Raw genomic sequence first — 27,567 nt, 5'->3', positions numbered from 1 at the left:
CCTCAAACGGATCCCCACTTATTATTGTCACACCTTACAATAATCAGTGGGGATCCGTTAATGGAAATATTCGGCATCGTGTTCTGAATAGGTAAAACTCGGTAAAAGTAAAAAAAAATGCAATAAATAACTTTTTTTTGGCAGAACGTCCGATTTTGCGATCTTCTCATTATGAGATTTGCACATTTTGCGATCTGCTCATTTTACGTAGCCTGCACATTTTGCGACTTGGACATTATGCTATGTATCCGTCCGAGGTTCGAGCTAGCCAACCTGATACAAAGGTAATTTTTTTTTGCATCAAACATGTTTTACTTCTACTATTTCCTAAACAGATCGCGTTACACGATACCGAATATGCCCTTAAACTAGGGGTTCCCAAAGTTTTTTTAGGCACGCCCCCCTGCTGCCTAAAATGAAGTTCCCACGCCCCCCTTCGCTTCGATGCAAGGAAACGGAGAACTATTAGGTAATCGTGTTCAAATTTCCCGAAGCCCTGCGCCTCCCTTAAAATGTGGTCGCACCACTCACTTTGAAAACCCCTGCCTTAAACGGAACCCCATAATTTTTTTACTCCGTATTTCCTAAAATGTTCACGTATTATTACACCACAACGGTGACAAATATGTGTGGCATTGAATGAAGCTGAATGGCTATATTTTTTGACTGATTGAGCAGAACTCGTACTCGTACAACTAGACACACAGTGGTAGGGAATTATTAACGCACAGGTCAAAACAAACACAAGGGTGTACAGCTAGAGCTAGTATATATATGTACACATAGAGTAGAGTAGAGAGACCGCACTTAGTAAATTACAAGGCCAACGCAGTGTGTACATGTACGAACAACAACAATATTACCTGACCATTGTTGAACCTTATATCTTTGAAATAAGGTTTATCAATTGAATGTACAAATACTACGCCCTTGTTCGTCCTTCAGACACTGTAACCTTTTAGCTTTGTAGGTAATTTAATTTCGAATGAGCTTATGTCAGATCACGAAATAGTAGATAAATATTCTAGTCATTCCAGTGTTTTAGGGTCCGGCAATAAACACGCAATGGCTGACTGTTACAAATTGGTTACAAAGCAGTGGCGCCGATTAATTCGCAAATTGCAGGGATCTTTCTCTTTTACTCCAATGAAAGCGTAATTATAGTGACAGAGAAAAATGCCCGCAATTTGCGAACTTCGATTTTCGCGGTTATAGTAGTTATATGTAAATAATTTCTTTACAAATGTAAAAAATAGGTAAACAGCAGATTAAGGTAAATAACACACTTTCAACTTTCAACACTCTTATCAACTTTCAAATTAGGACCGCTACGAGATTGCGGAAATCGGAAGTTTATAGTAGGGATACCATATTCAAATTATGAATACGGCAACAAATGATTAATTATATTATAATTTAAACGATAAATTATGAATTTTATGAAGTTTTTATTAATGGAATAATGTTTAAGTATTTAAAGTCAATTATATATATACAATCATTAATTTTGATTCAAAGCCAATACATATTACATTTTCTCCTCTTTCAGGTAAAAAAACGAAACACCAACACCATGTATTAATTAACACAATGTAGATTATTATTTAAGTAATTCTCAATAAATTAATAGAAACATCTAAATTGTTTTATTTAAAAAAATACTTTGAAATTTAAAATTCCACCAAATTTTGTGAACGCAATGGTAGTTTTCTAATTTAAAAAAAAGTTACAACCTACTGTAGAGTTCCTGTTCCTTGTTTTTCGTTAGGGGAAAATCAAAGAAAAATCATCAAAATGCTAGGACCTTTGGCTCGCGCGTCCAACAAGTTGGGCAGGAATGTGATGACCAACATCGTGAGGAACCACTCCCACGGCGGAGTCCCTGGCGAGGTGAGTTCGAATTTCAAAATTTTGACATTACATAATCAGGTATTTACCTTTAAAAATCGATTCGTTTTGTTTTAATTAAATGACTAGTTAATTGTCTATTTGCTTTCATCAGCATCACTTATTTGGTGCATATTTAGTTTCGCGAAATATATGAATGGTATTTTTTATAGGTTAGCCTGCCATAATGAATAGAAAGATTCATTACTTACATATATTATTATATTTTTTGTGATAAGTGTATAGTAAATGTTCCTTATGAATCAAACTTACAAGTATCTAGTTGCTTATTCAACCATGACATTCAAGTCTTATGATTGATTTACGTACAATTGTTAGTCAGTGCGGAAAGAGAAGAGTCGTAGAATGTATGGGGCCCAATACAATCCACGACTCTTCTCTTTCCGCACTCTAAATAAGTGACAGTATGCCAGCAGTATGCATGTACTAAACAGCAACACTTACTGACCAAGAGTGGACCTTATGCCTTTTGTAATAAGATTGACAAACTGTCAGTCAACAGAGGGGCTACCGCGCAAACCCAAGTTCGCAAATTGCGGGGATCTTTCTCTTTCGCTCCAATGAAGGCGTAATTAGAGAGACAGAGACAGATTTTCGCGGTTGTAGCCCAGTGTGGTGACGGTATGTCCTTAAAAAATGAGAAATAAAAACTAAAATAAACAATTCCAGAACCTGCCATTTGACATCAGCAACCGCTACAAGCTGACGGCGTTCTTCATCATCTACGCTGGCTCCGGCCTCTCCGCACCCTACCTGATCTGCCGACACCAGCTGCTGAAGAAGTAAACAGGTAATGGGACACTTGTGTGGTCTTTAGTATGCGAGAAATAGGCAGATATAGGTACAGGATCATGTGTGTTGGACGGGCAGCCATCTCGTGGCCTGAATCAGAAACTATACATTGACACTTCACACCACTCTTCACACCAAAGCAAGTGCTGCCCTCTACTCTTGTGGATTGTAGGTTCTGCCATCTTGTGGGCTACATTGGAAGGTTAAACTTGACATTATGCGCCAATAAACAGGCAGCTCCTGCCCCCTACGGTTCATGCACACTCTATACTTCTAGCCTTAATGACTTAAGGCATTATTGGCATTACTCATAAACGCGCTACAACCCTCAATTATCAAATAATTGTTTGTCTTAATTAGTCATCTTTACTTATGTATTTGTAAGAAAGGGATAAAATGTAAATTAAAGAGGCTTGTAATTAAACCTTAAGGCTAGCAGGTAATTTTAGTCAAACACTACTTTGATCAGAGGTCCTATTTACACTGATTAGTATTTAGTGCAAGTTCATACATTTACTACTTGCATTTAGTACAAAATGTATGAACTTGAACTAAACACTAATCAAAGTGTAAATATTATCTAATTTATGTAATCTTATTTATTTATACATATACTGCTAAGGGGCTGTCCATAAATTACGTCATCGATTTTTGAGGTTTTTTGACCCCCCCCCTAAAATCATCCAAAAATCATGCTTCGAATGACCCCGTTTCCTCCAACGTCTTGCTACCATCATCCGATGACCAGACCCCCCCCCCCCCTAATTTGAAATGACGTAATTTATGAATAGCCCCTAAGGGTGGTATTCCATCTGTCCAATATCTTGGCCCAATTTGTATTAGTGTGCATTGCCTCTCACTCTGTCACTCTCTACCATTAAGCAAAACGTGAGATGCAAATAAACATTGGACCATTGCAGAAAGTGTTTTTTTTTCTGTTGCAGGTTGAGCAGTGATCGCATCATGAGATTCCGGAGAGCGAACATCCTAGGTTAAGTTAGCAAGCTGTAATTAAAACAATAAATAACTTATCAGTTAATGAGCCGTTTTATTATACCCACAAAATGATTACCGCCATTATTATTTATTTTATTTATTCTACAACCTATAGGGATAGAGCTCAGTGTTATATTAAGCACAAGGACATGAATTAATTATAGGGTCTGTGTGTATTGGGCCCCATACATTCCACGACACGACTCTTTCTGAACAGACTAGTTTTATGTATAACATAAGGACATAACATTATAGCCAGTTTAAACTCTCGCGCGAGCCACGAGACGAGCCGCGAGCCGCGCCACGAGACGAGAGTGTAAGCGGTGGGCTCGCGGCTCGTCTCGTGGCTCGCAAGCTCGTCGAGCTAATATAATTTAAACACTAACGGCACGGCATAAGTTTTATATCTGGTCAACCAAATCTTGTCAGTAAAAAAAGGCGCGAAATTCAAATTTTCTATGGGACGATATCCCTTCGCGCCTACATTTTTCAAATTTGCCGCCTTTTTCTACTGTCAAGAACTGGTTGACCGAGTATATAACCGAATGACAAGCCGAACGCGAGTGTAAGCGGTGGGCTCGCGCGAGAGTCTAATCCGCCTATAAGACGAAGCATAGTCCAAAGGGTAAAGTATATGGTCTTTTTACATTAAGCGTTCGCGGCTTCGCGCACGAGTGTGGAGGGCCCTTTAAACAAAATCAGAGTTTTTTCATATTTTTTTAAATAAAAAAACACTGGGAATGTTTAAGGTACATTTAAAAATGTTAAGATTTTTGAACATTCTCCTTTTATATTTTTCACGTATGGTAACACAATTACCAGCTGTCAATGTCATAGTTTTCACGGCAATCTCGGCTTGGTTGTGCTGCTAGCTTTATTTTTAAGCGAAATTAAATAAATAATAGCAGTAAAACAACGTCTAATCAAGTGAAAATTACTATCACAGCACCTTCATTTTCGTGCAATGATATTGTTGGTATAAATACCGGTTTTCAGTGATATTTTTTGTTTTCCCGGCACCTCTGCACCATGTCTGATTCTTCGTGTTATATCTTGGATAATGGAGCTTATACAGCCAAAGTGGGCTTCTCCACGCTCGAGCCAAAGATTGTGCCCAACTGCATCATGAAAGCCAAGTCCGAAAGGCGTCGCCCGTTCATAGGATCTCAGATAGACGATTGCCGGGACGCGTCAGGACTATTTTACATTTTACCATTCCAAAAAGGGTTTTTAATTAACTGGGACACGCAGAAAACTGTCTGGGACTACATTTTCAGTAAGGAATGCTGTCCAGTGAACTTTAGCGAAGTCCCATTGATTGTAACTGAGCCCTTATTCAATTTTTCCTCAATACAAGAGGCCATGACTGAGATTTTCTTTGAAGAATACGAATGCGAGACGCTTTTGAGGATAAATGCGACAGATTTAGCTGAGTATAAGTATAGAAAGACACATAATAATGACTGTACAGTTATTGTAGACTCTGGTTATAGCTTTACATATATAGTTCCTTATATCAAAGGGAAGAAGTTTAAAGAAGGCATAATCAGGATAGATATTGGTGGTAAAGTGTTGACAAATCATTTGAAGGAGATTGTGTCGTATCGGCAGTTGAATGTGCTGGACGAGACGTATGTTATTAATCAGGTGAAAGAGGACTCCTGCTTTGTGTCGGAAGATTTTATGAGGGACATGGCTATTGCTAAAGACAAAGGTGATTAATTTTATGGTAAAATTACAATTAACAATATTTACAATGCATTTTTGCCATGCATCCCTCCTATGTTCATGGAGTAATGATTTTGTGCATTTGCATCTCTTTTCTAAACTTTATAGGGTCATTGCGCTAGTTTCCGTCCACACTCTAGTTTTCGTCCACTTGACGGATTAGCAAATATTTCATTTTTAGTTTGCTACTTGCGAAATATCATTTTTATGTAGATGGATATATTAAATAGACATTAAATTTGTGCAGCAATGTAGGTTTATATTCAAATTTCGTCAAGTGGACGAAAACTAGAGCTGGACGAAAACTAATGCAACTACCCTATGTAATTATTTAAAAAAAACAATTTGCAATATTTATTTGTAAGTAAGTGCAATAAATTAATCCTTGTCGCAAGGCTAGTGTGAAATGAGAAATGTACATTATTAACTATCATATTAACATATTTGCAATATTTTGAGCAAGTTAACAGTAATTGAGCCTATTTACTTAGATTTTACCATATTCTAAATATCATTTTACATATAGTTACATCATAGTTTTACATGAAATAAAATAATTTGCAATTAATTTGCAACCAAGTAGTGAGGGCTTGAAACAAACTCCCTGAAGATGTGCTTTCAGCACAGAATCTGAACCAATTTAAAAATAAACTAGACAAGCACACCAAGCAAGCAAGCTACTTGTCAATGATTACTGGATACAGGCAATATAAGTTGTCACAACCTGCCTGCCTGCTTATACAATGATAATTAATAATAATAAATAAGCCACAGAATAAATAATACTACTAAGTACAGAAGACTCACTCTCTAACAAAACGCGTCTTTTACGATCAGCACAGATATGGCCGCTAGGTGGCGACAGCGCCACGCGCGGCTTATGGCTTTCCCCAAAATTGGGGCCGAACGGATGTACTTTTGGCTACCTGTAGCAAAGCGACGAAATCGCGGAGTGAGACATGCCTGCTTAAGCTTGAAGACAAATAAAGATAATAATAATTACAGGGTCAAAGAACACAATAATAAAGGACTATGTGCTCCCCGACTACACGAGCATCCGGCGCGGGTTCCTGCGCGACGTGGTGAAGCCTGACGAGGATCTGGAGCAGCAGACCCTGAGGCTCAACAATGAGAGGTTCACCATCCCCGAGCTACTGTTCCATCCGTCAGGTGAGACTTTTTAGTTTCCGGACAAAAAACCCGGTTTCGATATTATATTTCGTCCAAAACATGACCGTTTGTACATGTATACTTTCTGTTTAATTGTTTCTTAACCTGTCTTATGTACAATAAAGTACATAAGTTTCTTGCCAAAACTGAAACTTCGTCCGGACATTACAGAAAAGTCAATTTCTGCCGAAAAGTTCGATATATTTTTGGCCATAAATGAAACATTTCCATTGAAGAAAGTACAGTCACCTGCAATAATATATTACTCTTCGAAGGCCCCAGAAAATGTGACACGCTCTTATGGCTCTACTAATAAGATCGTATCAGATATTTTTGCGGCCTTCGTTGTGTCATAAATTACTGCAGGTGTATGCGAAATCTGCGTGTTATATAACCACCGTCTCAAGTGAACAAACGTCGTTTTCGTAAGATTCATATGTCCATGTTTAAAAGTTACAATCTTTCCAGATGTCGGCATCCCCCAAATGGGCATACCTGAAGCGATCATGCACTCTATCGACTTGTGCCCCGAGGAACACAAGGAGAGCCTCCTCGCCAACATTCTGCTCTACGGAGGCAACACTCTTTTCCCCGGCTTCAGAGACCGAGTCTACAACGATGTTCGCTCATTCGCTTTAGACCACTTCGACGTCAATGTAACACTGGCTGATAACCCTCTGACATACGCTTGGGAGGGTGGCAAGGAGATATTCAGAGATACAGAGTTTTATTCCTTCTGTGTTACGAAAGAGGAATATGATGAGGAGGGGAAAGCGCTCGCGTTTGAGCGGTTCGATATATAGCGGTCGAAGCGAGCGCGCCGGGAGACCGCTGCCTCGTGAAAACAAGAAAAAGTTAGAACTAAAGTCTATTTTTTTATTCGGTAGACTGAAATGACAGTTAATAGTATGAAATGACATTTCATGTTCATACTATTAACTGTCATTTCAGTCTACGGAATAAAAAAATAGACTTTAGGAGTCTAGGTCTAGGACCCTGGGCCTGAGGCTTTACCGCGAAAAACGAATTTTCGTTATCTGTCTTTCTATAGCTGGTCAAGCAAGTCTTGTCAGTTAAAAAGGCGAGAAATTTAAATTTTCTATGGGACGATATCCCTACGCGCCTACATTTTTCAAATTTGCCGCCTTTTTCTACTGACAAGAGCTTTTTTTCTGACAAAGATTTTATCACTGTGAATTCCTAGTGTTGTAAGACTGATGTGTAATGGTAAAATGATATTAGTTTTACAAGGTGTAAATCGTGTTTCGGTATTAAATATCCATAAAAGTACTTCCGTAGAGTGTTTTGATTGTATTAAAAAAAATATTCCTTTGAATTGAAATGAATTTAAACTATAGAATTATATAGTTGGTCAAACCAAATTGTCAGTAAATAAGAACAAAAAAAACTATACTCATCCTTTTCTTTTGGGTGCTAGTGTAAGACAAAGATAGTATGATTTTCTCTCTCTATGTTTGAAATGAGACAGACGAGACAGTCCTTTGACCAACTATATCTGGCTGGAGTTGCAGGCGTCCATAGGCTATGGTTGGTATTTGCCACCGACGTCATATAAAAAAACAAATCAAATTAAAACATTAAAATTATTTTTTTTACACAAAAATCATAATGCAACGAACGACGCTTTATTTAACACCTTAAACATACTTTTTTTACACCTTGCAACACATCTGCTAAATGTCAAACTGCAGCTGTCAAACGTCATTTGTTTTCTTTCAGAATTATTTTGGATCAAAAACATTCGTTTCCGATCTAAATCTGTTTTAATCTTGAATTTGTGAAGTGATATTTACGCGAAAAATGGCTCTGTTCCCCGGAGCCGTCGCGTTCGACGAATATGGCCGCCCATTTATCATATTACGGGACCAGGATTCACAAAAACGGCTTACCGGTCTTGATGCTTTGAGAGTAAGTTTTATTTAATATTTTCCGTATATACTACTAGGAAACCTTAGAAAAGCCTAATATAGACCACCTTTTATTAATCTCGCCTCGTATACAACTAAAAACTCAAATATATTTTTCATAACCTAGCTGTAAAAACTGAACTCGAATTTACAATAAAATTATGATAAAACCTACTTTGGTCGCTAATTCTTCACTTACAGTACTTAGTTGGTCTCCGTTAGGTTCTAATTAAGTCTAAAACTAGGTCTAACAACTCAAAATAAACGATTTATGAACTATAATGTGACCAGGTGTTTTTAACAATGAGTCACATGATATAGGTAGATGTTCTTTTATAGACGAGAAAGTCTGTTGCTTCCGAACAAAATACTATGTACAAACGTACTTCTAATTGAGTATTAGGCTAATTTGTCGATTTCTGGCCACTGTTTAGTAACTGGCCACACTAAAGTTAATTCTATTTACCTATAAACAGAATTTATTTTAGTATAATGTGGCTAGTTATTGAATGGTGGCCAGTTATTGAAACCTTATACTACAATGTATTTCTGTTTATATAAAAAAAAAGTGTATAAAATTCATTTTTAGTTTAGGGTTGCCAGTTATTAGCCGGTGGCCAGTAATTAACGATTTACCCTATATCAGTGGTTCCTAACCTTTTCGGTCCGGTCACCCCTATGACTAAATAGGGAACCTGATTTTACCCCTACTCCCAATGGTAATAAAAAATAAAACGTACGTTTGTTGTATTGTTATTTAAGTTAACCTTTGTTACCCCCGTAAAATACCAGTTTTACCCCCACGGGGGTAATTAACCCCAGGTTAGGAACCACTGCCCTATATATAACAAAGAAATATCACTCACTATTTGAATGTTTTTTTAATTTTGTATGGGGATAATCTTTACTTTATGGACATCGATTTGGAGGGGGTGTTGGGGGTAGGGGGGATAGAGGGGGCAAAGGGCTACCCCCTGTCTAACCTCCATGGCTCGGAACCCCATGGTTAAAGTTTGTATGGGGTAGTATAAGGTATTAATTACGCTTTATTTCATCCCATCCAGTCCCACATCTCAGCGGCGCGCCAGATCGCCGGCATCCTCCGCACGTCCCTCGGCCCCCGCGGCCTGGACAAGATGATGGTGTCCCCGGACGGCGAGGTGACAGTCACCAATGACGGCGCCACCATCTTGAAGCTGATGGACGTGGAGCATCAGATCGGGAAGCTGATGGTGCAGCTGGCGCAGAGTCAGGATGATGAGATCGGAGACGGGACTACTGGTGTTGTAGTTCTTGCTGGTGAGATTTTTTTATAGACGTTTTGTATATTGGATTCATGTAGGGTGACCAGGCCCCTATTTCACCACGGTGACAGGTGCGACAATTGTAAAACATCACTGTTGCTGACGTCACAGGCATCCATGGGCTACGGTTACCGCATACCATCAGCCGGGTCGTATTCCTGTTTGCCACCATCATGTATCGGAATAAACAGATATTTCTGTTGCGATGTTTATGACAATTGTTGACACACCACCCGTCCAATGGTAAGCGGTTACCGTAGCCTATGGAGGCCTGTGACATCAGTAACAGTCATGTCGACAATTGTCGCACCTGTCACGTGGTGAAATAGGGGCCTGGGGCACAAAACAGATACAGTACAGAAGTCAATCACATGTATGTACTTCACTTTTCATACCTACGCTCGGCGGTCGCTCTAGGGTTGTCAACTATGATTTATGCACAAAAAACTATCGTGGTAGTGGCACTCGTATCTAGTAGTGGCCGGGGCGGGGTGCTTACCTATACCTACCTACCTAACTTTTCTGTTTAACATTAAAACGAACCATCGAAATACATTCAGATACCTACTTACCTTTCTGAAACCACTGGTAGCTTAAAAAACGACAATTCACTGTTTAATGTTGAATTTAAACAACCGTCCACTGAACAGTTATAATAACTTTTTTTAGTTTCTCCATTATTGCACAAAAAAGTTCACAGACGCGTGTCTCAAGCGGATGGCACTCGCGCTCGCACTGGTCCCAACCGGTCCGAGATATCGTGTCCGTGAGCAGTGTCTATGTGTGCGTTGCTCGAGCGCACTTTGTATGTAGATTGATTTCTGTACTGTATCTGTTTTGTGCCTGGGGGATTTTCAGTTGCAGGATGATGAGATAATTAATACTAAAACCAAATAAATTACTAAGAGAAAATTGCTAATTACATTGGGGTTGGGGGAAGACCTGCATATCAAATTTATTGCAGAGAAGACCATCACAGGGCAAGAAATCTCATGTTTATGGGCATTTTCACTTAACTGTGTACAGTTAATGGCTGGGTAGCAACGTCACAAAACTGACGGTCAATAGCAAATCCCATACAATTTGTCAGGAATGTGACGGTTAGATGTTACTGAAACTTTAAGTCGCGCTTTAAAGTACAAGTTAAAATGAAATTGGCCTTATATATGTACGCTCACAGATGGGAAGTGATTTTTTTCTGTTATACAGATATTGAAAATATTTTCAATGAATTATATGTAAAAAACCGGCCAAGTGCGAGTCGGACTCGCGTTTCAAGGGTTCCGTACATTAAGTCCGACTCACGCTTGACTGCACATTTCTGATAGGTTGTATTTTTTGACCCCAGTATTGATATGTAACACGATATAGTTTAAAAAACTTAATTTTTTAATTTTCTCATTTACCCCCCAAAAATGGCATCCATATTTAAAATTCATCTGTTTACGTTACACGTCCATCTTTGGGTCATAAACATATGTGTGCCAAATTTAAACTTAATTGGTCTAGTAGTTTCGCAGAAAATAGGCTGTGACAGACGGACCTACAGACAAACAGACGCACGAGTGATCCTATTATTCCGTTTTTTGCTTTTGAGGTACAGAACCCTAAAAATGCATGGAATTATTATTATTACTAAGCTAAATATGTAATTTAGGGAAAGACGCCGCCACGCTCGTCCACTAAGCTTATTCACACAAATTATTATTATTATTATTTCGTTTTAGACAGGCAGCTGATGCTGGTGCGTCTAAATCATAGTTCACTTAGCACGATTTCACTGTTTTGATAGTTTGTCGAGTCTATTTTTAAATTGATTCACACTTGTAGAGTTCACAACTTCAGAGGGTAATTTGTTCCAAGCATTTACTATACGATTTGCAATAAAGTTTTTCCCGATTTTTGTTTTATGCTTTGTTGTTACTAGTTTAAGGTAGTGTCCTCTTGTTACTAGTTTAAGACGAAACAGGAGCTGAGATTTAAATATTTTAGGTAAATATACCCGTCTCGCTAACGGAAGCGGCTCCTAAAACTAGTGCGATAAGGACAAGGCGAAAAATCCTGCGTAAAAATCTCAAAAATCGAGGTTTCGTACTCGACTGTTTCCTCCTCCAAAACTTAACCAATCGTAACCAAATTTGGAAATCTAAATGATTATGAAATTATCTGTGTCGGACCGTTTTGATTTTTTTGCTAATTGGTATCAGTTTTGAATACCACGCCTCTCATTGCGGCATAGTCAATTAGGCCATTTTGGCCATTTTTGAAGGGCTCTAGCGCCTTAAAAAACAAAAATATCAAAAAAAGCAAAACGGTCCGACACAGATATTGACAATCTTAATCTGTGTTAAAAAATCATTGCTCTAGCTTCAAAACCCACGGAGGAAACAGTCGAGTACGTTTGTATGGAGAAATGACCACTCCTGTTGGCTCTTAAGGTAGTGTATTCCATTTCTCGTAGGCGCCCTACTTGAGCAGGCTTCCAACCTCCTCGACAAAGGCATCCACCCGATACGCATCGCGGATGGCTTCGAGATGGCGGCCGCCGCGGCCCTGGCCCATCTCGACTCCATCAGCGAGGCGTTCCCGGTCAACATGGACACCAGGGACAACCTCATTAAAGTGGCCATGACCACGCTTGGCAGCAAAGTGGTTGTCAAGTGTCATAAGTTGATGGCGGAGATAGCTGTGGATGTGAGTACTGTTTGAAATTCACTTACACATTCACCTTCCCATGCACTCACAGACTCACACATACGCATAGGTCGTTATTTTAGTATCCGGCCGGATACCGGATAGTGACCTACTATCCGGCCGGATACCGGATAGTAAAATTAACACATTTTGGTGTAAAAAATGGAATCTAAAAAACAGTCACGGTCATAATCGAATCAGTTTATTCTTTTAAAAGTGATAAAACTCGTTACGATCCTAGAATGTGTCCGCGCGAACGTTCACTACGAAACAGGTCGAAATCTGCACGACGCGCACCTGCAAAACTCAAAATATAGGTACAGTTCCGCCGGCCGAATATCCGGCGGCCGGATACCGGATATTCGGCCAGTGTCCAGGCCGGATATCCGGTATCCGGACAAACAACTATCCGTTGCATCTCTAATATCTATATGCCGGTATGATGTATGAGGTATTATTCCGATTTACCTCAGTTAGTGTCATAACTGCTCAAAAGCCTAACCACGGCTTATTTATTCCACTTTTTTCACAATACATTTTAATTTAAACTGTATCTGTAAATATCAAGCAACGAATTGCATTTAGCGTTTTCTTAAAAAATTATCTTCAGAGTCATATATGTCAAAATTTTATATTATACTAACATGCTGCAATTTTGTAGTTTAGACTCATTAACACATTCAGTGCCAAAAACCCGACTATCAGGTATTTTATGATTTCGTTCCCAGGCCGGACGACCCGATAGTCGGCTAATCGTCTAACTAAAGTGTCATTCTATTGAACTTGCTAACTATGTAAACAAAAGTAACTAGTAAATTGATTATCAGAGACAATTTCAGTATGGCGGTTTGTTTACATAGGGGGCCAGAAAGTTTAGGAAATTTATGTGGTGGGCCAGAATTGTAGCCAAAATTTATTTTGATTTGCGATTTATTTTTGAATCGTGGGGCAATGCCAAATATTAATTATTATTTCATAGGACCGGCGGCGGGCCGGATAAAATCCATTCGCGGACCGGAGCTGGCCCGCAAGACGTACTTTGCCCACCGCTGTTCTATTGAATGACATTTTACAGTTAGTATGACGAAATTGTTATGGCCTGGCTGGCTGGCTGGGTGGCAATGAATGTGTTAAGGAGATTTAAAATTAACAATTTCAAATATTTTACCAGGCCGTGCTATCAGTGGCGGACCTCGAGAAGCGCGACGTGAACTTCGAGCTGATCAAAGTGGAAGGCAAGGTTGGGGGCCGCATGGAGGACTCCCTGCTGGTCAAGGGAGTGGTCATAGACAAGACCATGAGCCACCCGCAGATGCCTAAAGTTCTTAAGGTAACCTTTTACCTGGTAATGTTAAGCAATAGTTGATTGTTAACCAAGGGATTCAAACTCATTTCTGCCGAGGTAGTTTGAGTCCGAGGCTGAAATGATGCCTCTCACCCGAGTTAAACACTCTACTTTTCATTTCGAATACGAGGAAAGTAAAATGCCTGTGATTAAAATGAACATGACTGAGTATACATTTTTATACTGTTTCTCGAGGGTTAACAATTTAGGCCAAATAATCGTTATTTAAGGAATGGGGAGTTAAAAATCAGAATGGAAATTAAATTTCATCTTTAAAAACTGAAAAAAAAAATGGTACTTGGAAAGTTAAATGCTCTAGTGCAGACACGTATCACTTTCTGCACCTTTTAGAACAACAATGACCCTCTTTCAGAGCATGAGAAATGAAAATAAATTATCTTTATCTTTACCCCTAGCGACATCTACCGCAGAACTATCTTACTAACCTTACTTGTGTGATAGGACGCGAAACTCGCGATCCTCACCTGCCCGTTCGAGCCCCCGAAGCCCAAGACCAAGCATAAGCTCCAGGTCGGCTCAGCGGACCAGTACCGCGAGCTGCGCGCGTACGAGCAAGACAAGTTCCTCGAAATGGTCCGACGTGTCAAGGTAACATATCACTTTACACCAGTTGTGATTCTAAGGTTCTTTTCCAGATTCCTTTAGACTAGATCACTAGGCCAATAATTGGTCAAATTCGAAGTGAATTGAAATAAAATCTGAAGGGGGGGTTTGTTACATTTTGGTGCCGTGACCAGGATCTAGACCTGTCCGTTGTCTAGATCACTTGACTGCTTAGTCGGTTCAGCGGACCAGTACCGCGAGCTGCGCGCGTACGAGCACGACAAGTTCCTCGAAATGGTCCGACGTGTCAAGGTAACATATCACTTTACACCAGTTGTGATTCTAAGGTTCTTTTCCAGATTCCTTTAGACTAGATCACTAGGCCAATAATAGGGATGATGACACATGTTGAATTTTATAACAAAATCTAGTAAAATAGATAGCAAACGAGCAATTTATCACAATAATGTGGATATTAAAATAAAATATTGAAAAATTACAAAATTACAGGACCTGAAAGTTTCAAAACTTAAGTTTTTTTTTACTTCCAAAAACGATTAAAGTAAGGGTACCATTCGATTCCTTACATTTCATCCAAAAAAATATTGTATAGCAACTATATACATAAACCCAATATTTCACCGATAAAAACGCAATTTTCTTGTTTTGTCCATACTACAAGATCGGCGATGACGTCACGGCCTCTGGCCATTTTGTATAGGGCGTTTCGCGAGTGAAGTGCGACTGTCGGACTTTGACTACAATTTCTGACTTTTGTGTTACTTTAATGCAATGGGTCCCATATAGACATTTGATCCTAAAAACAAACCCGATCGATTAATACCATAAAAAAAATTAGTCGTGTAGCCTATTGGTCAAATTCGAAGTGAATTGAAATAAAATCTGAAGGGGGGTTTGTTACATTTTGGTGCTGTGACCAGGATCTAGACCTGTCCATTGTCTAGATCACTTGACTGCTTAGTCGGTTCAGCGGACCAGTACCGCGAGCTGCGCGCCTACGAGCACGACAAGTTCCTCGAAATGGTCCGACGTGTCAAGGTAACATATCACTTTACACCAGTTGTGATTCTAAGGTTCTTTTCCAGATTCCTTTAGACTAGATCACTAGGCCAATAATTGGTCAAATTCGAAGTGAATTGAAATAAAATCTGAAGGGGGGTGTGTTACATTTTGGTGCCGTGACCAGGATCTAGATCTGTCCGTTGTCTAGGTCACTTGACTGCTTAGTCGGTTCAGCGGACCAGTACCACGAGCTGCGAGCGTACGAGCACGACAAGTTCCTCGAAATGGTCCGACGTGTCAAGGTAACATATCACTTTACACCAGTTGTGATTCTAAGGTTCTTTTCCAGATTCCTTTAGACTAGATCACTAGGCCAATAATTGGTCAAATTCGAAGTGAATTGAAATAAAATCTGAAGGGGGGTGTGTTACATTTTGGTGCCGTGACCAGGATCTAGATCTGTCCGTTGTCTAGGTCACTTGACTGCTTAGTCGGTTCAGTGGACCAGTACCACGAGCTGCGAGCGTACGAGCACGACAAGTTCCTCGAAATGGTCCGACGTGTCAAGGTGTCACTTTATACCAGTTGTGATTCTACCAAAACGCGAGTTATTTCGTAGTCGACATCTAACGTCAAGTAGCTGACATTATCAGTTCTGCTAGTTGACAATAGATGTCGCGGCAAAGAAAAACTTTAATGCTCAACAATTTTCAGCTAATTTTATAATACCGGAAGTTGATTTTCAACTTCTTCTGCTTATAATATTACTAGTACATTTTTCGTCAGTAGCGACACTTGTGATATCTGGTGTCAAGTACCGGTACTGATAGTTCCACTACCTGACGTTAGATGTCGACTACGAAATAACTCGTGTTTTTGTAAGAAAACTGATGTATGGAGTTACCACTCTTTCTTTACTTATCTAATACCTTTAAACGAGCAATTCTTGTTTATTTATTTATTTATATATATATATATACATATATATTTCGGAGATCTCGGAAACGGCTCTATCGATTTCGATGAAATTTGGTATGTAGGAGTTTTCGGGGGCGAAAAATTGATCTAGCTAGGTCTTATCTCTGGGAAAACGCGCATTTCCGAGTTATTATATGTATTCCGAGCGAAGCTCGGTCACCCAGATATTATTTCTTTATGCTGAAACCAACTTATTTCCCCAGGAAACCGGAGCGACATTGGCCATCTGCCAATGGGGCTTCGACGACGAGGCCAACCACCTCCTCCTCGCCGAGGGTCTGCCAGCCGTCCGCTGGGTCGGGGGACCTGAGATGGAGCTGATAGCCATCGCTACCGGAGGCAGGATTGTGCCTCGCTTCGAAGAACTGACCCCGGAGAAGCTTGGAAAGTGTGGCCTGGTCCGCGAACTAGGTTAGTTAAATTTGATATTTTATGTAGCTTTATTGGCTGTATTAGCTATCTGAGGGTCTATCCTCCTGTTGGGTCGGGGGACCTGAGATGGAGCTGATAGCCATCGCTACCGGAGGCAGGATTGTGCCTCGCTTCGAAGAACTGACCCCGGAGAAGCTTGGAAAGTGTGGCCTGGTCCGCGAACTAGGTTAGTTAAAATTGATATTTTATGTACCTTTATTGGCTGTACTAGCTATCTGAGGGTCTATCGGTCTGTTGGGTTGGGGGACCTGAGATGGAGCTGATAGCCATCGCTACCGGAGGCAGGATTGTGCCTCGCTTCGAAGAACTGACCCCGGAGAAGCTTGGAAAGTGTGGCCTGGTCCGCGAACTAGGTTAGTTAAATTTGATATTTTATGTAGCTTTATTGGCTTTACTAGCTATGTGCTAATCCCTGAAGGTCTATCTGTCTGTTGGGTCGGAGGACCTGAGATGGAACTGATGGTCATCGATCGTGGAGGCAGAATAGGGATGTTGACAATTTTTTGGAACTGGTTTCATTTTGTAGATAGACACGTAATAATTACAGAAAAAAATATTAAAAAAATATATTCATTAACTTTGAATAAATAAACATGTATAATAAGTTTCGTGTTTAAATTTCGCGCCTAAACGCTCCAAACTGTCACGTGACCTTGATGACGTAACGGCGTTTTAAACAAACTGCTGTCAGTCATTTTTTTTAATTCTTTATATGGCAACTGACAATTTTTTTTTAAAGCCTTAACACACTACCGCATCGGACAGCGACCTTCTTTCTCGCTCTAACTTATAGCTGCGTCCTTAACGCACCACCTTACACACTATCGATTCGTGCGCCGCACCGCACCAAGATCGCGTTTCGGTACGATAATCTGTAGACACTTAGGCAGGTTTTATAACTTGTCTTTGGTGATTCCACTGTGATTACGTCACGCGCTCCGATTGGCGTTTGCAGTCACGTGATACTGGGCATTATTTTAAATACTTTTGATTATTTTTAATTAATTTATTACGCATATTTACACTTGCAAAATCTGATTTTCCGCGTTCTAATATTCCCTGCTATGGTAAAAACATAACATGTTATATATTGGCAATTTATGTCAACATCCCTATTGTGCTTTGCTTTGAAGAGCTTATTGTAAACCTTACCACCTTTACTAATGTGTTTACCTATGATGACGAAATAAAAATGATTGATTAAGGGCTCGGGCACACTTAGTGTCTTTCGAACGTCGTTGCCTAGTCAGCGTTATGGAAAATGGCGTTGCGCCGAAGTTGTGTCGAGCAGCAGCCATAGAGTTGGCTAGACGCCGACGCTCGAAAGACGCTAAGTGTGCCCAGGCCCTAAAGCAATCAGAGTTAGGTACCATATGTACCTAGCCGTTAAGCGGTACAGGAAACGGCCCTTGAAACACGAATTTGTCTAAGATTTTACATCTATTCTAATATCAATTTTTTCTACTCCCACTTTTATTTGTCATTTAAAGGGTCGTTCACACACCTTTAAAACCCTACCTTATAGTTGTCAAAACAAGTCTTTAGTCTATGCCCCAAAAAAGAATTTGTGCATACACGCAGTATTTTTTTGGCGATTTTACGATACTTCGTGTAATGACCACTTAAAAAATATTGAATGAAATACAGTGTTGCCAACCTTATTTTAAATGTCATCTCTGACAAATAAGTGAACCATAGCCATGTTGTTTTTTTTTTAATTTCATTCATTCATTCATTCTTTTCCCGCCCGTACCCTCCATTTTTGCTACTTCTTGAATTAAAAATATTTGTTAAATTTACAATTTTATTTCAAAGTAAGTGCTTGGTCGTAGAAAAAGTATTGTATGCAACGCTGTTTAACTGAGTCAAAAAATACTCGTGGCGTCTTTATTAACAATTTTCGGCTTCGCCTCAAATTGTTACTCACGCCACTCGCCTTTTTTGACCTCTCTTAAACAACGGTTGCATAAAATACTATAAACTTTGAAAGAATCTAACAGAAAAACTAATGTTAATGTTTGTTCCAGCATTCGGCACGTCCAAAGAGGAGATGCTAGTGATTGAGGAGTGCAGCAACTCGCGCGCCGTCACCCTCCTCATGCGAGGAGGCAACCGGATGATCGTCGAGGAGGCAAAGCGTTCAGTACACGACGCGCTTTGCATTGTGCGCAGTCTAGTGCAGGTACGTCTGTAGCTCGTTTTTAGGGTTCCGTACCGCAAAAGGAAAAACCGGCCAAGTGCGAGTCGGACTCGCGCACGGAGGGTTCCGCACCATCAACAAAAAATAGAGCAAAACAAGCAAAAAAACGGTCACCCATCCAAGTACTGACCCCGCCCGACGTTGCTTAACTTCGGTCAAAAATCACGTTTGTTGTATGGGAGCCCCACTTAAATCTTTATTTTATTCTGTTTTTAGTATTTGTTGTTATAACGGCAACAGAAATACATCTGTGTAAAAATTTCAACTGTCTAGCTATCACGGTTCGTGAGATACAGCCTGGTGACAGACGGACGGACGGACAGCGGAGTCTTAGTAATAGGGTCCCGTTTTTACCCTTTGGGTACGGAACCCTAAAAACGGAACCCTTATAGGATCATTCGTGCGTCTGTATGTCTGTCCGACCATTCCCCCCCTCTTTATCTCCAAAACTACTGGGTCTAAAATTTTGAAAAAGAATACACATAATAGTTCTTTACCTATAGATGACAGGAAAACCTATAAGAAATGTGCAGTCAAGCGTGAGTCGGACTTAATGTACGGAACCCTTAGAACGCTAGTCCGACTCGCACTTGGCCAATTTTAGTATTTGTTGTTATAGCGGCAACAAAAATACATCATCTATCACGGTTCATGAGATACAGCCTGGTGACAGACAGACGGACAGTGGAGTCTTAGTAATAGGGTTAGTTTTTACCCTAAAAAGATATCAAATGACATGAAGCACGATAAACGGGCAATTCTTGTATATATGTATATTTATCTAACAATTTCGATGAAATTTGCTATATAGGGTTATTGGGGGGAAATATCGATCTAGCTGGGTCTTATCTCTGGGGAAACGCGCATTTTTGAGTTTTTATATGTTTTCCGAGCAAAGCTCGGTCTCCCAGATATTGACATTAATCTCATAAACAAGGTATTTAATAGTTTCCTTAACCTTTTCAACGCTTTTCGTCCCATGCTAAAATGTGGCTTATACGCCAAGTGGTTGCAATATGAAGAGCGAAAATAAACCTTATCTGTCAGCAGGAAAATTGCTTTGACAGCGTCCGTCATAGCCTTTTAGTGGCTCTTGGCGTTGAAAAGGTTAAAATAAGATTTTTTGTAGGTTCCATTTAAATTTTTGGTTATAAATTCTCATAAATCCAATGCTTATTATCAGGGATGTTGCGAATATCCGCATCCGCAACCGCGGAACTTCCGCATGATTTTCAACATCCGCATAAAATCGATGCGGATTTAATGCGGATGCGGATGTGGAACAGGTCGGTACAGGAACGTCTTAGCATTGGCGTAAGTGCTAGACTGCTAGGTAATTTAGTCATAAACCAAAAAAACCTATTAGAAATGAGCAGTCAAGCGTGAGTGGGACTTAATGTACGGAACCCTTGGAACGCGAGTCCGACTCGCACTTGGCCAGTTTTAGTATTTGTTGTTATAGCGGCAACAGAAATACATCTGAAAATTTCAACTGCCTAGCTATCACGGTTCATGAGATACAGCGTGGTGACAGACAGACAGTGGAGTCTTAACGAGCAATTCTGGTATATATGTATATTTATATATTTATTTCGGGGATCCCGGAAACCGCTCTAACGATTTCGTTGGAATTTGCTATATGGGGGTTTTGGGGGGCGAAAAATCGATCTAGCTAGGTCTTATCTCTGGGAAAACGCGCGTTTTTGAGTTGTTATGAGTATTAAACTTAGAATAAATTTAAAAGTGGAAAAATTACTGTCTTGGGTGAGATTTGAACTCACGGCCTCTGGATCAATACTCCAGCGCTCTGCCATCTGAGCCACCAAGACCTCATCCATAGCCAGCAAAATTAAAAATAGTATGGGTAGCGCATCGTAACTGGTGAATTTTCAATATGACTTGGAACTCCGGTAGCCGTTCAAGAAGTGTAACGCTCTTACGGTAGATGTCGCTCGGGTCCCCTTGACCCTTATGGTGGAAAGATTTGCTGGCTATGGATGAGGTCTTGGTGGCTCAGATGGCAGAGACCTGGAGTATCGATCCAGAGGCCGTGAGTTCAAGTCTCACCCAAGACAGTAATTTTTCCACTTTTAAACTTATTCTAAGTTTAATAGCATCGATCGCAGACGTTTCTGCTTGTTAAAAATTAAATATTGTTATCAGTATGTTTTCCGAGCAAATTTAATATTAAATCAATTTTTTAAACATGCAGATTACGTCTGCGAGGGTTAGCACATTGTTACTGGTGAATTCTCAATGCAACTTGAGACTCGGTGCCGTTAAAGAGATGTAATCGTCTCTCGGTAGATGTCGCTATACGCCACCCCAAAGGCGTGTGCATGAGGGAAGGAATGGAAAAATTCGCAATATTCTGGTAGGCTTCCGTAGCTCAATTGGCAGAGCTAACGCACGGATTGCGGAGGTTGCGGGTTCAAGTCCTGCCGGAAGCGTTTTTTTTCCATTTTTTCCTTTAATATAAAATTTAATATTGACATTAATCTCCCAGATATTGACATTATTCTCATAAATCCAATGCGTATTATTATCCTTCCAGGATTCCCGCGTGGTATACGGCGGAGGCGCAGCCGAGATCTCGTGCTCGCTGGCCGTCGCCCGCGCAGCCGAGAGCATCTCTTCTTTAGATCAGTACTCGTACCGCGGGTTCGCTGACGCGCTGGAAGCCATCCCGCTCGCACTAGCAGAGAACAGGTGAGATAATTATATCGAGAACATATTTTGATTAATCATTCATTGGTGTTCGAAACTAGACTAGAAATTACAAAATTAAAACATTTAACTGCAACTGCATAAATTCCAATGCATACATAGAACAGAGGTACAAAATGACGCAAGATACGCAAATAACATAACAGTTTCGAATGATTCACGGTTAGTTTCAATAGACTAACCAACTTATATAGACCGGGTAAGGTTTGCAATCCGGATCCGAAATGTATGAAATTATCCGGATCCGCGGATCTTCCCATACATTTCCGATCCGTCGTGCAAACCCTAAGACCGGGATATGAACCCGTAAATACCTTTTGTATTGTTTTTGAGCTCCCGATATTTCGATCCAGTTACATGCATCTTGTTCACGGGTAACCCGTCTATTTAAGTCTACGAGTACCTACATAATTAGGTAACTTAAAAAACAATTGGTTTTAAGTTAAATAACCTAGTCTTTTCACATCAGTCTCGTTTTATTTACGTTACTTTATGTATGTTATACTATCAAGAAGTATCTCTAATACTGTCTATTATACCCTCTCTATTATTATTATGTCTGTGTATTATTGTTTAATACTGTTGATTATTTGACGACCGGTCTGGCCTAGTGGGTAGTGACCGTGAAGCCGCGGTCCTGGGTTCGAATCCCAGTAAGGGCATTTATTTGTATGATGAGCACAGATATTTGTTCCTGAGTCATGGTTGTTTTCTATGTATTTAAGTATTTGTATATTATATCTATCGTTGTCTGAGTACCCACAACACAAGCCTTCTTGAGCTTACCGTGGGGCTTAGTCAATTTGTGTAAAAATGTCCTATAATATTTATTTATTTATACCCAAAGCTAAGTGTTAACGGGTTATGAATGATTGATTGGTGTGTCCACAGCGGCCTGTCGCCCATCGACGCGTTGTCTGAGGTGAAGGCGCGGCAAGTGGCCGACAACAACGCCAACCTCGGCATCGACTGCATGGGCAAGGGTATGTATATCAACATTCAGCTAAGTTGGCAGCGATTTTGATGGCACAGACTGTGCAAACGTTATAATTTCATAGAACAAAACTTCCGTGAGACAAAGACATAGTAAATATATTAAAAACGGGTCACTCACGTATTTTATCCATTAGCGAGTGACGTAGTGAGTGTTGTGTGCAACCCATCGTTTGACAATAATGCCATAAATGAGGGTAGTTTCTCGCCTCCCCTGCCGCCACCGGCGCCTGCGCCGAGTCATCGGGCGCGGAGAGCTGCGGCCCGCAGTCTGCGCCGGTCCGTCACCGTAAACGCAAGCTCCTGATGACACTTCTCGGTACGAAGTGAAACATGTCGAGCGTTTTTCGACTTAAAATACGTGAGTGACCCGTTTTTAATATATTTACTAATTTCATAGAAGTTTGTCGTTTAAAATACAGTACATTGTCGTTTGTCAATATTACATGTAAAATAGCCAGGGGGGCTCGCGGGCCGCAAGTGACAGGTTCACGGGCCGCAGGTTGCCGACCGCTGATCTAACCCAAATGGGAGGAATGCCTAATTGGGATTAGTCCGGTTATCCCCCGACGTTACGTGTATAACAACATCTGTTTTAAGTTTATAACATTCTAATCCTAACCCCCTTATTTCAGGATCAAACGACATGAAGACAATGAACGTGATCGAGTCCCTCCACTCTAAGAAACAACAGATCGCGCTCGCCACCCAGCTCGTCAAGATGATCCTCAAGATCGACGACGTCAGGTCGCCGGCAGACTCCATCCAGTAATCCCACTTCTGAACCACTAGGATTGGAAGCTAATCCCACTTCTGAAGCACTAGGATTACAACTTCGACAACTCAGGTCGCCGGCAGACTATCCAGTAATCCCACTTCTAAATTACTAGGATTACAAGCTAATCACGCTTCTGAACAATTAGAATTAAAACTTCGGTAACTCAGGTTGCTGGCAGACTCCATTCAGTAATCCCACTTCTGAACCACTAGGATTGGAAGCTAATCCCACTTCTGAACCACTAGGATTACAACTTCGACAACTCAGGTCGCCGGCAGACTATCCAGTAATCCCACTTCTGAATTACTAGGATTACAAGGCAATCCCACTTCTGAACCACTAGGATTACAACTTCGACAACTCAGGTCGCCGGAGACTCTATCCAGTAATCCCACTTCTGAACCACTAGGATTACAACTTCAATAACTCAGATGGCTCAGGTCGCCGGCCGACCACATCCAGTAATCCCAATTCTGGATTACTAGGATTACAAGGCAATCGCGCTTCTGAAGCACTAGGATTACAACTTTGACAACTCAGATCACTCAGATCTTAGGTCGCCGGCAGACTCCATCCAGTAATCCCACTTCTGAACCACTAGGATTACAAGCTAATCCCACTTCTGAACCACTAGGATTGCAAGCTAATCCCACTTCTGAACCACTAAGAATAAAATTTCGACAACTCAAGTCGCCGGCAGACTCCATCCAGTAATCACACTTCTGAACCACTAGGATTGGAAGCTAATCCCACTTCTGAACAATTAGAATTAAAACTTCGGTAACTCAGGTCGCCGGCAGACTCCATTCAGTAATCCCACTTTTGAACCGCTAGGATTACAAGCGAATCCCCCTCGGACCTCTTCAACACATTACACTGTTCAGAGTAAAATTATGAGTGGGATTATAATAATTGTTACAAGTTGTCGTTGTTCTATGTGAGTCATGGGTATTCAATGTTTAAATACTCGCATTAAAAGGTTGGGTAATTATCAATATATTTTGTACGATCTTCAAATACCTACAGTTTTAATACAATTTAAAAACATCCTGAGGGCGCAGCATGGTTCCATTTTTATCGCCTGTCACTTACGTACTTGTTAGAACGTGACAGAAATGGTGACAAGCGATAAAAATGCGACCGGGCTACCGCCGCAGAACGCTAGAATCATCTTGTAATGTTGCCTTTCTGTATTAATATTTTTATATTGGTAATATATATATTTATGCTGGTCAATTGTTTTAAATTTTCACTTTTAGAGTTGTAAAAATAAATGATCATAATACCACCTTTTACAGTTGTCTAAATGACGTGAGGACATCAAGGTTTACTCGAGACATAATAGCAGTGTTAAAATGGCTCATTATACAACTCTAGATTTTACTGCATGTATTTGTTGTCATCACACTATTACCAAACATGTCTCAATTCACTAATTCGTATTTTAGGTTATTCGAATTCAGTATGATAGTTTAAGTTATTAATGCATTTTATTGAACGAGGTACGTGCGTATCTCAAGCCTTATTGCACTAATAAAAATAATAAAATTATTTCAACTGTTTTTATTATTTTCGGCGCCACCTATGATCACAATTTGACAGTAATGAATCCCCTACAGCCAACCCAGTACGTCTTTTCATACATAAGTTTTTGGCAAAGAATTAAATTTTGGTACAAGCTTTTATCGCTGACTGTACTTTTCTTACGACAACAACAATTCTAAAAACCCCTAGCACAATTAGGTTGCGTTGTTTCATCACAGAGTTCCTATGGCCACCTCCTGTCTCCATCATCAGATCAGCTCGATGGTACCATAATATTGCATTGTCACCCGACTTACATGTGTATGCAAAATTTCAGCTCAATCGGAAACCGGGAAGTGGATCAAATTTAACTTGCAAGATTCCATTACATAGTTACATACAGGTCGACCGAATAAAAGCTTGTTAATAATAAATAAGTGTCAAATATGTGATTTTAGTAAATTTACACTAGTCTCTTTTTTTGCCCTGGTATTGGGCAACTTAAGTATGATACACTGTATCAGAAATGGTGCAGAATGAAATCTTTACGAAATAAGAACACTCTTTAATATTCCTTAGTAGACTTAAAATCAACGCAGTCAAAATTCAGACCCTTTGGTCGCTCTCTTGACTTTTGCACCAGTTCCCACAACATTAATCTTGGATGTCCCCTGGTTGAGTTTTCCCAACTCTTTACTGTATCTCCCCTGCCACTATCCTGACTATACGCAGGCCTATCATACCTTTGCGAGTCCTGACTATTCCGTCTTTGGGGTGATGGTCTATTTAATCTTGGAGGTCTATCTCTATCAGTTCCTCTATCCTTTCTACTACGCTTGACAGGCAATCTATAACTTTTAGGTAAACGGTCATCCTTTGAAGGCGACAATCTCCTATCAGAACTGTCTTGACCAGTTGAAGTTCTAGTTGGGTCTTGAATATTCCGGGGTTCATAATCTGTAGGTGGTCCTCCTGTGTTTAAAAAGCTTAGTCCAGGGACTATTCCTGCTGTAAAACTTTCAGGATCCTGGATAATCCAGGAGCTATACCCACCCTCTTCAGGCCTTGGAGTTCTATCCCGGTTTTCAGTCAAATGTACTCCATTTTTGCCCTGGGAAGATTGGGAGCCCCTGACCGGAGTTTGATTTACTTCCTTACTGCCTTGTCCAAGTCTCACATCACCTGGTCTTAAAGAGTTCTGAATAGTTGGCCTACTTCCAAATTTTGGTTGGGAAGTCTGAGCTCTTGATCTGTTCTTACCAGATACTTCATCTTTATTTTCTGTTAAGTCTATTACTCCTTTATTCTGGATAAACCTTGCTCCAAACCCATAATTAGCTTGAGATGTTACTTTTTCTGCAGCGGCTAAAGCAGCAAATCCATCTTGATCAACAGTTAAGTCTACTATACCGCTTTTGTCATTCCCTTTAGCTTGTGTGGAAGAGTGCTTATCCCGATCGGTTTCCATACTATTTGTGACATAAGTCAGGCCCAGATCTTCAGAGTTTTCAAGTTTAGTACTGCTATCAGGAGTAACAGGATCCTCGTCTTTAGTAGCAGGTCGACGAAGAAGTTGCGATCCACCGTCCTTGATTCTAAAAGTTACGATCTTAAAGCCAAGGGCCGCTTGAAAATTCTGGTCTTTCAGGGTCTCAAATGATTTCTCATCAATTATGAAGGTTACTGTCCTGCTTTTATCCTTTTCCACTCTCTCATGAAGTACCTGCCAGTGTCCAGTGTTGAGACCTTTGTTCTGTGCTCTGAGTAGATCTAAGGCCTCTTGAACCGAGCCTGCCTCTGATTCTGGGATCATAGTGACAACTTTCGGTGGATTAGGTAATTGCTCTTCTGGTACAATAGAAAGTAGCACGCCGGGCCAGGGCTCTAGAGATTGTACTTCTTCCACAAGCCAATCTTTACTACGCTGGTCAACGCATGTAATTTGGATCCAGCCTCGCTTATGTGTGAAGCTCAGGAACTCTGGTCCACCGCCTGTGAACTGCTTAGTTATAGCTATGAGTAGATGACGGTGGACCATTTTCATTTGCTCTGGGCTCATAGGTTCCTTGTTTCGAATTCCGACACGTAAAGGAGGTGTATTCTGTGAGCCAAGAGATTTCTGTCCACTGATTGCAGAGACCGGTACCATATATATCTCAGCAGGTCCCTGACCATCTTCCTTGGAATCTTGTGTGTTTTCAGTGTCGCTAGTCAGTTTAGGAATTTCGTTAGCAGGTATGTGCAGTGCTAACTTGTTTTTTCGTTTTTCGGGGGTTAATTCAATCATTGAGGGATACTTTTTGATTATATCGGGCCAGGGCATTAAGCTCAGCTTAATGGCTTCCTTTTGAGGAACCCCATGAATTATAAGCTTGAGGTATTTTCTTTTTGAAGTTCTTGAAAGACTAAACTGAGCTGGAAGTCCTTTTTTGGGTTTTGAAGGGAACACCGAAAACTTTACTTTATTACTACCATTAAACTTG

At 40.3% G+C, this 27,567-nt stretch overlaps 3 protein-coding genes, 1 long non-coding RNA gene and 1 other non-coding gene across 5 annotated transcripts; 2 read left to right on the top strand and 3 right to left on the bottom strand.

Moving 5' to 3' along the window:
• The first annotated feature begins 4,557 nt into the window (after positions 1-4,557).
• Positions 4,558-7,433, top strand: LOC134659351 (actin-related protein 6). The gene is made up of 3 exons (XM_063515016.1): positions 4,558-5,410; positions 6,430-6,594; positions 7,063-7,433. The coding sequence occupies exons 1-3, from the start codon at positions 4,726-4,728 to the stop codon at positions 7,395-7,397; spliced, it is 1,185 nt and encodes a 394-aa protein (XP_063371086.1). The 5' UTR covers positions 4,558-4,725; the 3' UTR covers positions 7,398-7,433.
• An 892-nt stretch (positions 7,434-8,325) lies between these two features.
• On the top strand, positions 8,326-23,554 carry LOC134659336 (T-complex protein 1 subunit epsilon). Its single transcript, XM_063515002.1, has 10 exons — positions 8,326-8,523; positions 9,587-9,821; positions 12,288-12,520; positions 13,692-13,850; positions 14,328-14,474; positions 16,634-16,841; positions 18,890-19,044; positions 21,617-21,771; positions 22,681-22,772; positions 23,418-23,554. Exons 1-10 carry the CDS (start codon positions 8,416-8,418, stop codon positions 23,552-23,554), a joined length of 1,629 nt encoding a protein of 542 aa, XP_063371072.1. The 5' UTR covers positions 8,326-8,415.
• On the bottom strand, positions 20,819-20,891 carry Trnan-auu (transfer RNA asparagine (anticodon AUU)). The gene has a single exon. It is a non-coding gene; the product is annotated as a tRNA-Asn (tRNA).
• LOC134659339 (uncharacterized) lies at positions 23,451-24,293 on the bottom strand. The gene is made up of 3 exons (XR_010097798.1): positions 24,279-24,293; positions 24,159-24,244; positions 23,451-23,570 (listed from the first exon to the last, which is right to left on the bottom strand). It is a non-coding gene; the product is annotated as an uncharacterized LOC134659339 (long non-coding RNA).
• A 1,356-nt stretch (positions 24,294-25,649) lies between these two features.
• On the bottom strand, positions 25,650-27,469 carry LOC134659079 (uncharacterized). The gene has a single exon (XM_063514685.1). The coding sequence runs from the start codon at positions 27,405-27,407 to the stop codon at positions 25,650-25,652; it is 1,758 nt and encodes a 585-aa protein (XP_063370755.1). The 5' UTR covers positions 27,408-27,469.
• Between the last annotated feature and the right edge of the window lie 98 nt (positions 27,470-27,567).

This window comes from Cydia amplana, chromosome 24 (assembly GCF_948474715.1).
Source record: "Cydia amplana chromosome 24, ilCydAmpl1.1, whole genome shotgun sequence".
Lineage (NCBI taxonomy): Eukaryota > Metazoa > Arthropoda > Insecta > Lepidoptera > Tortricidae > Cydia > Cydia amplana.
Note: the sequence above shows the minus strand (reverse complement) of the source record. Positions and strands in the feature narration are given on the sequence as shown.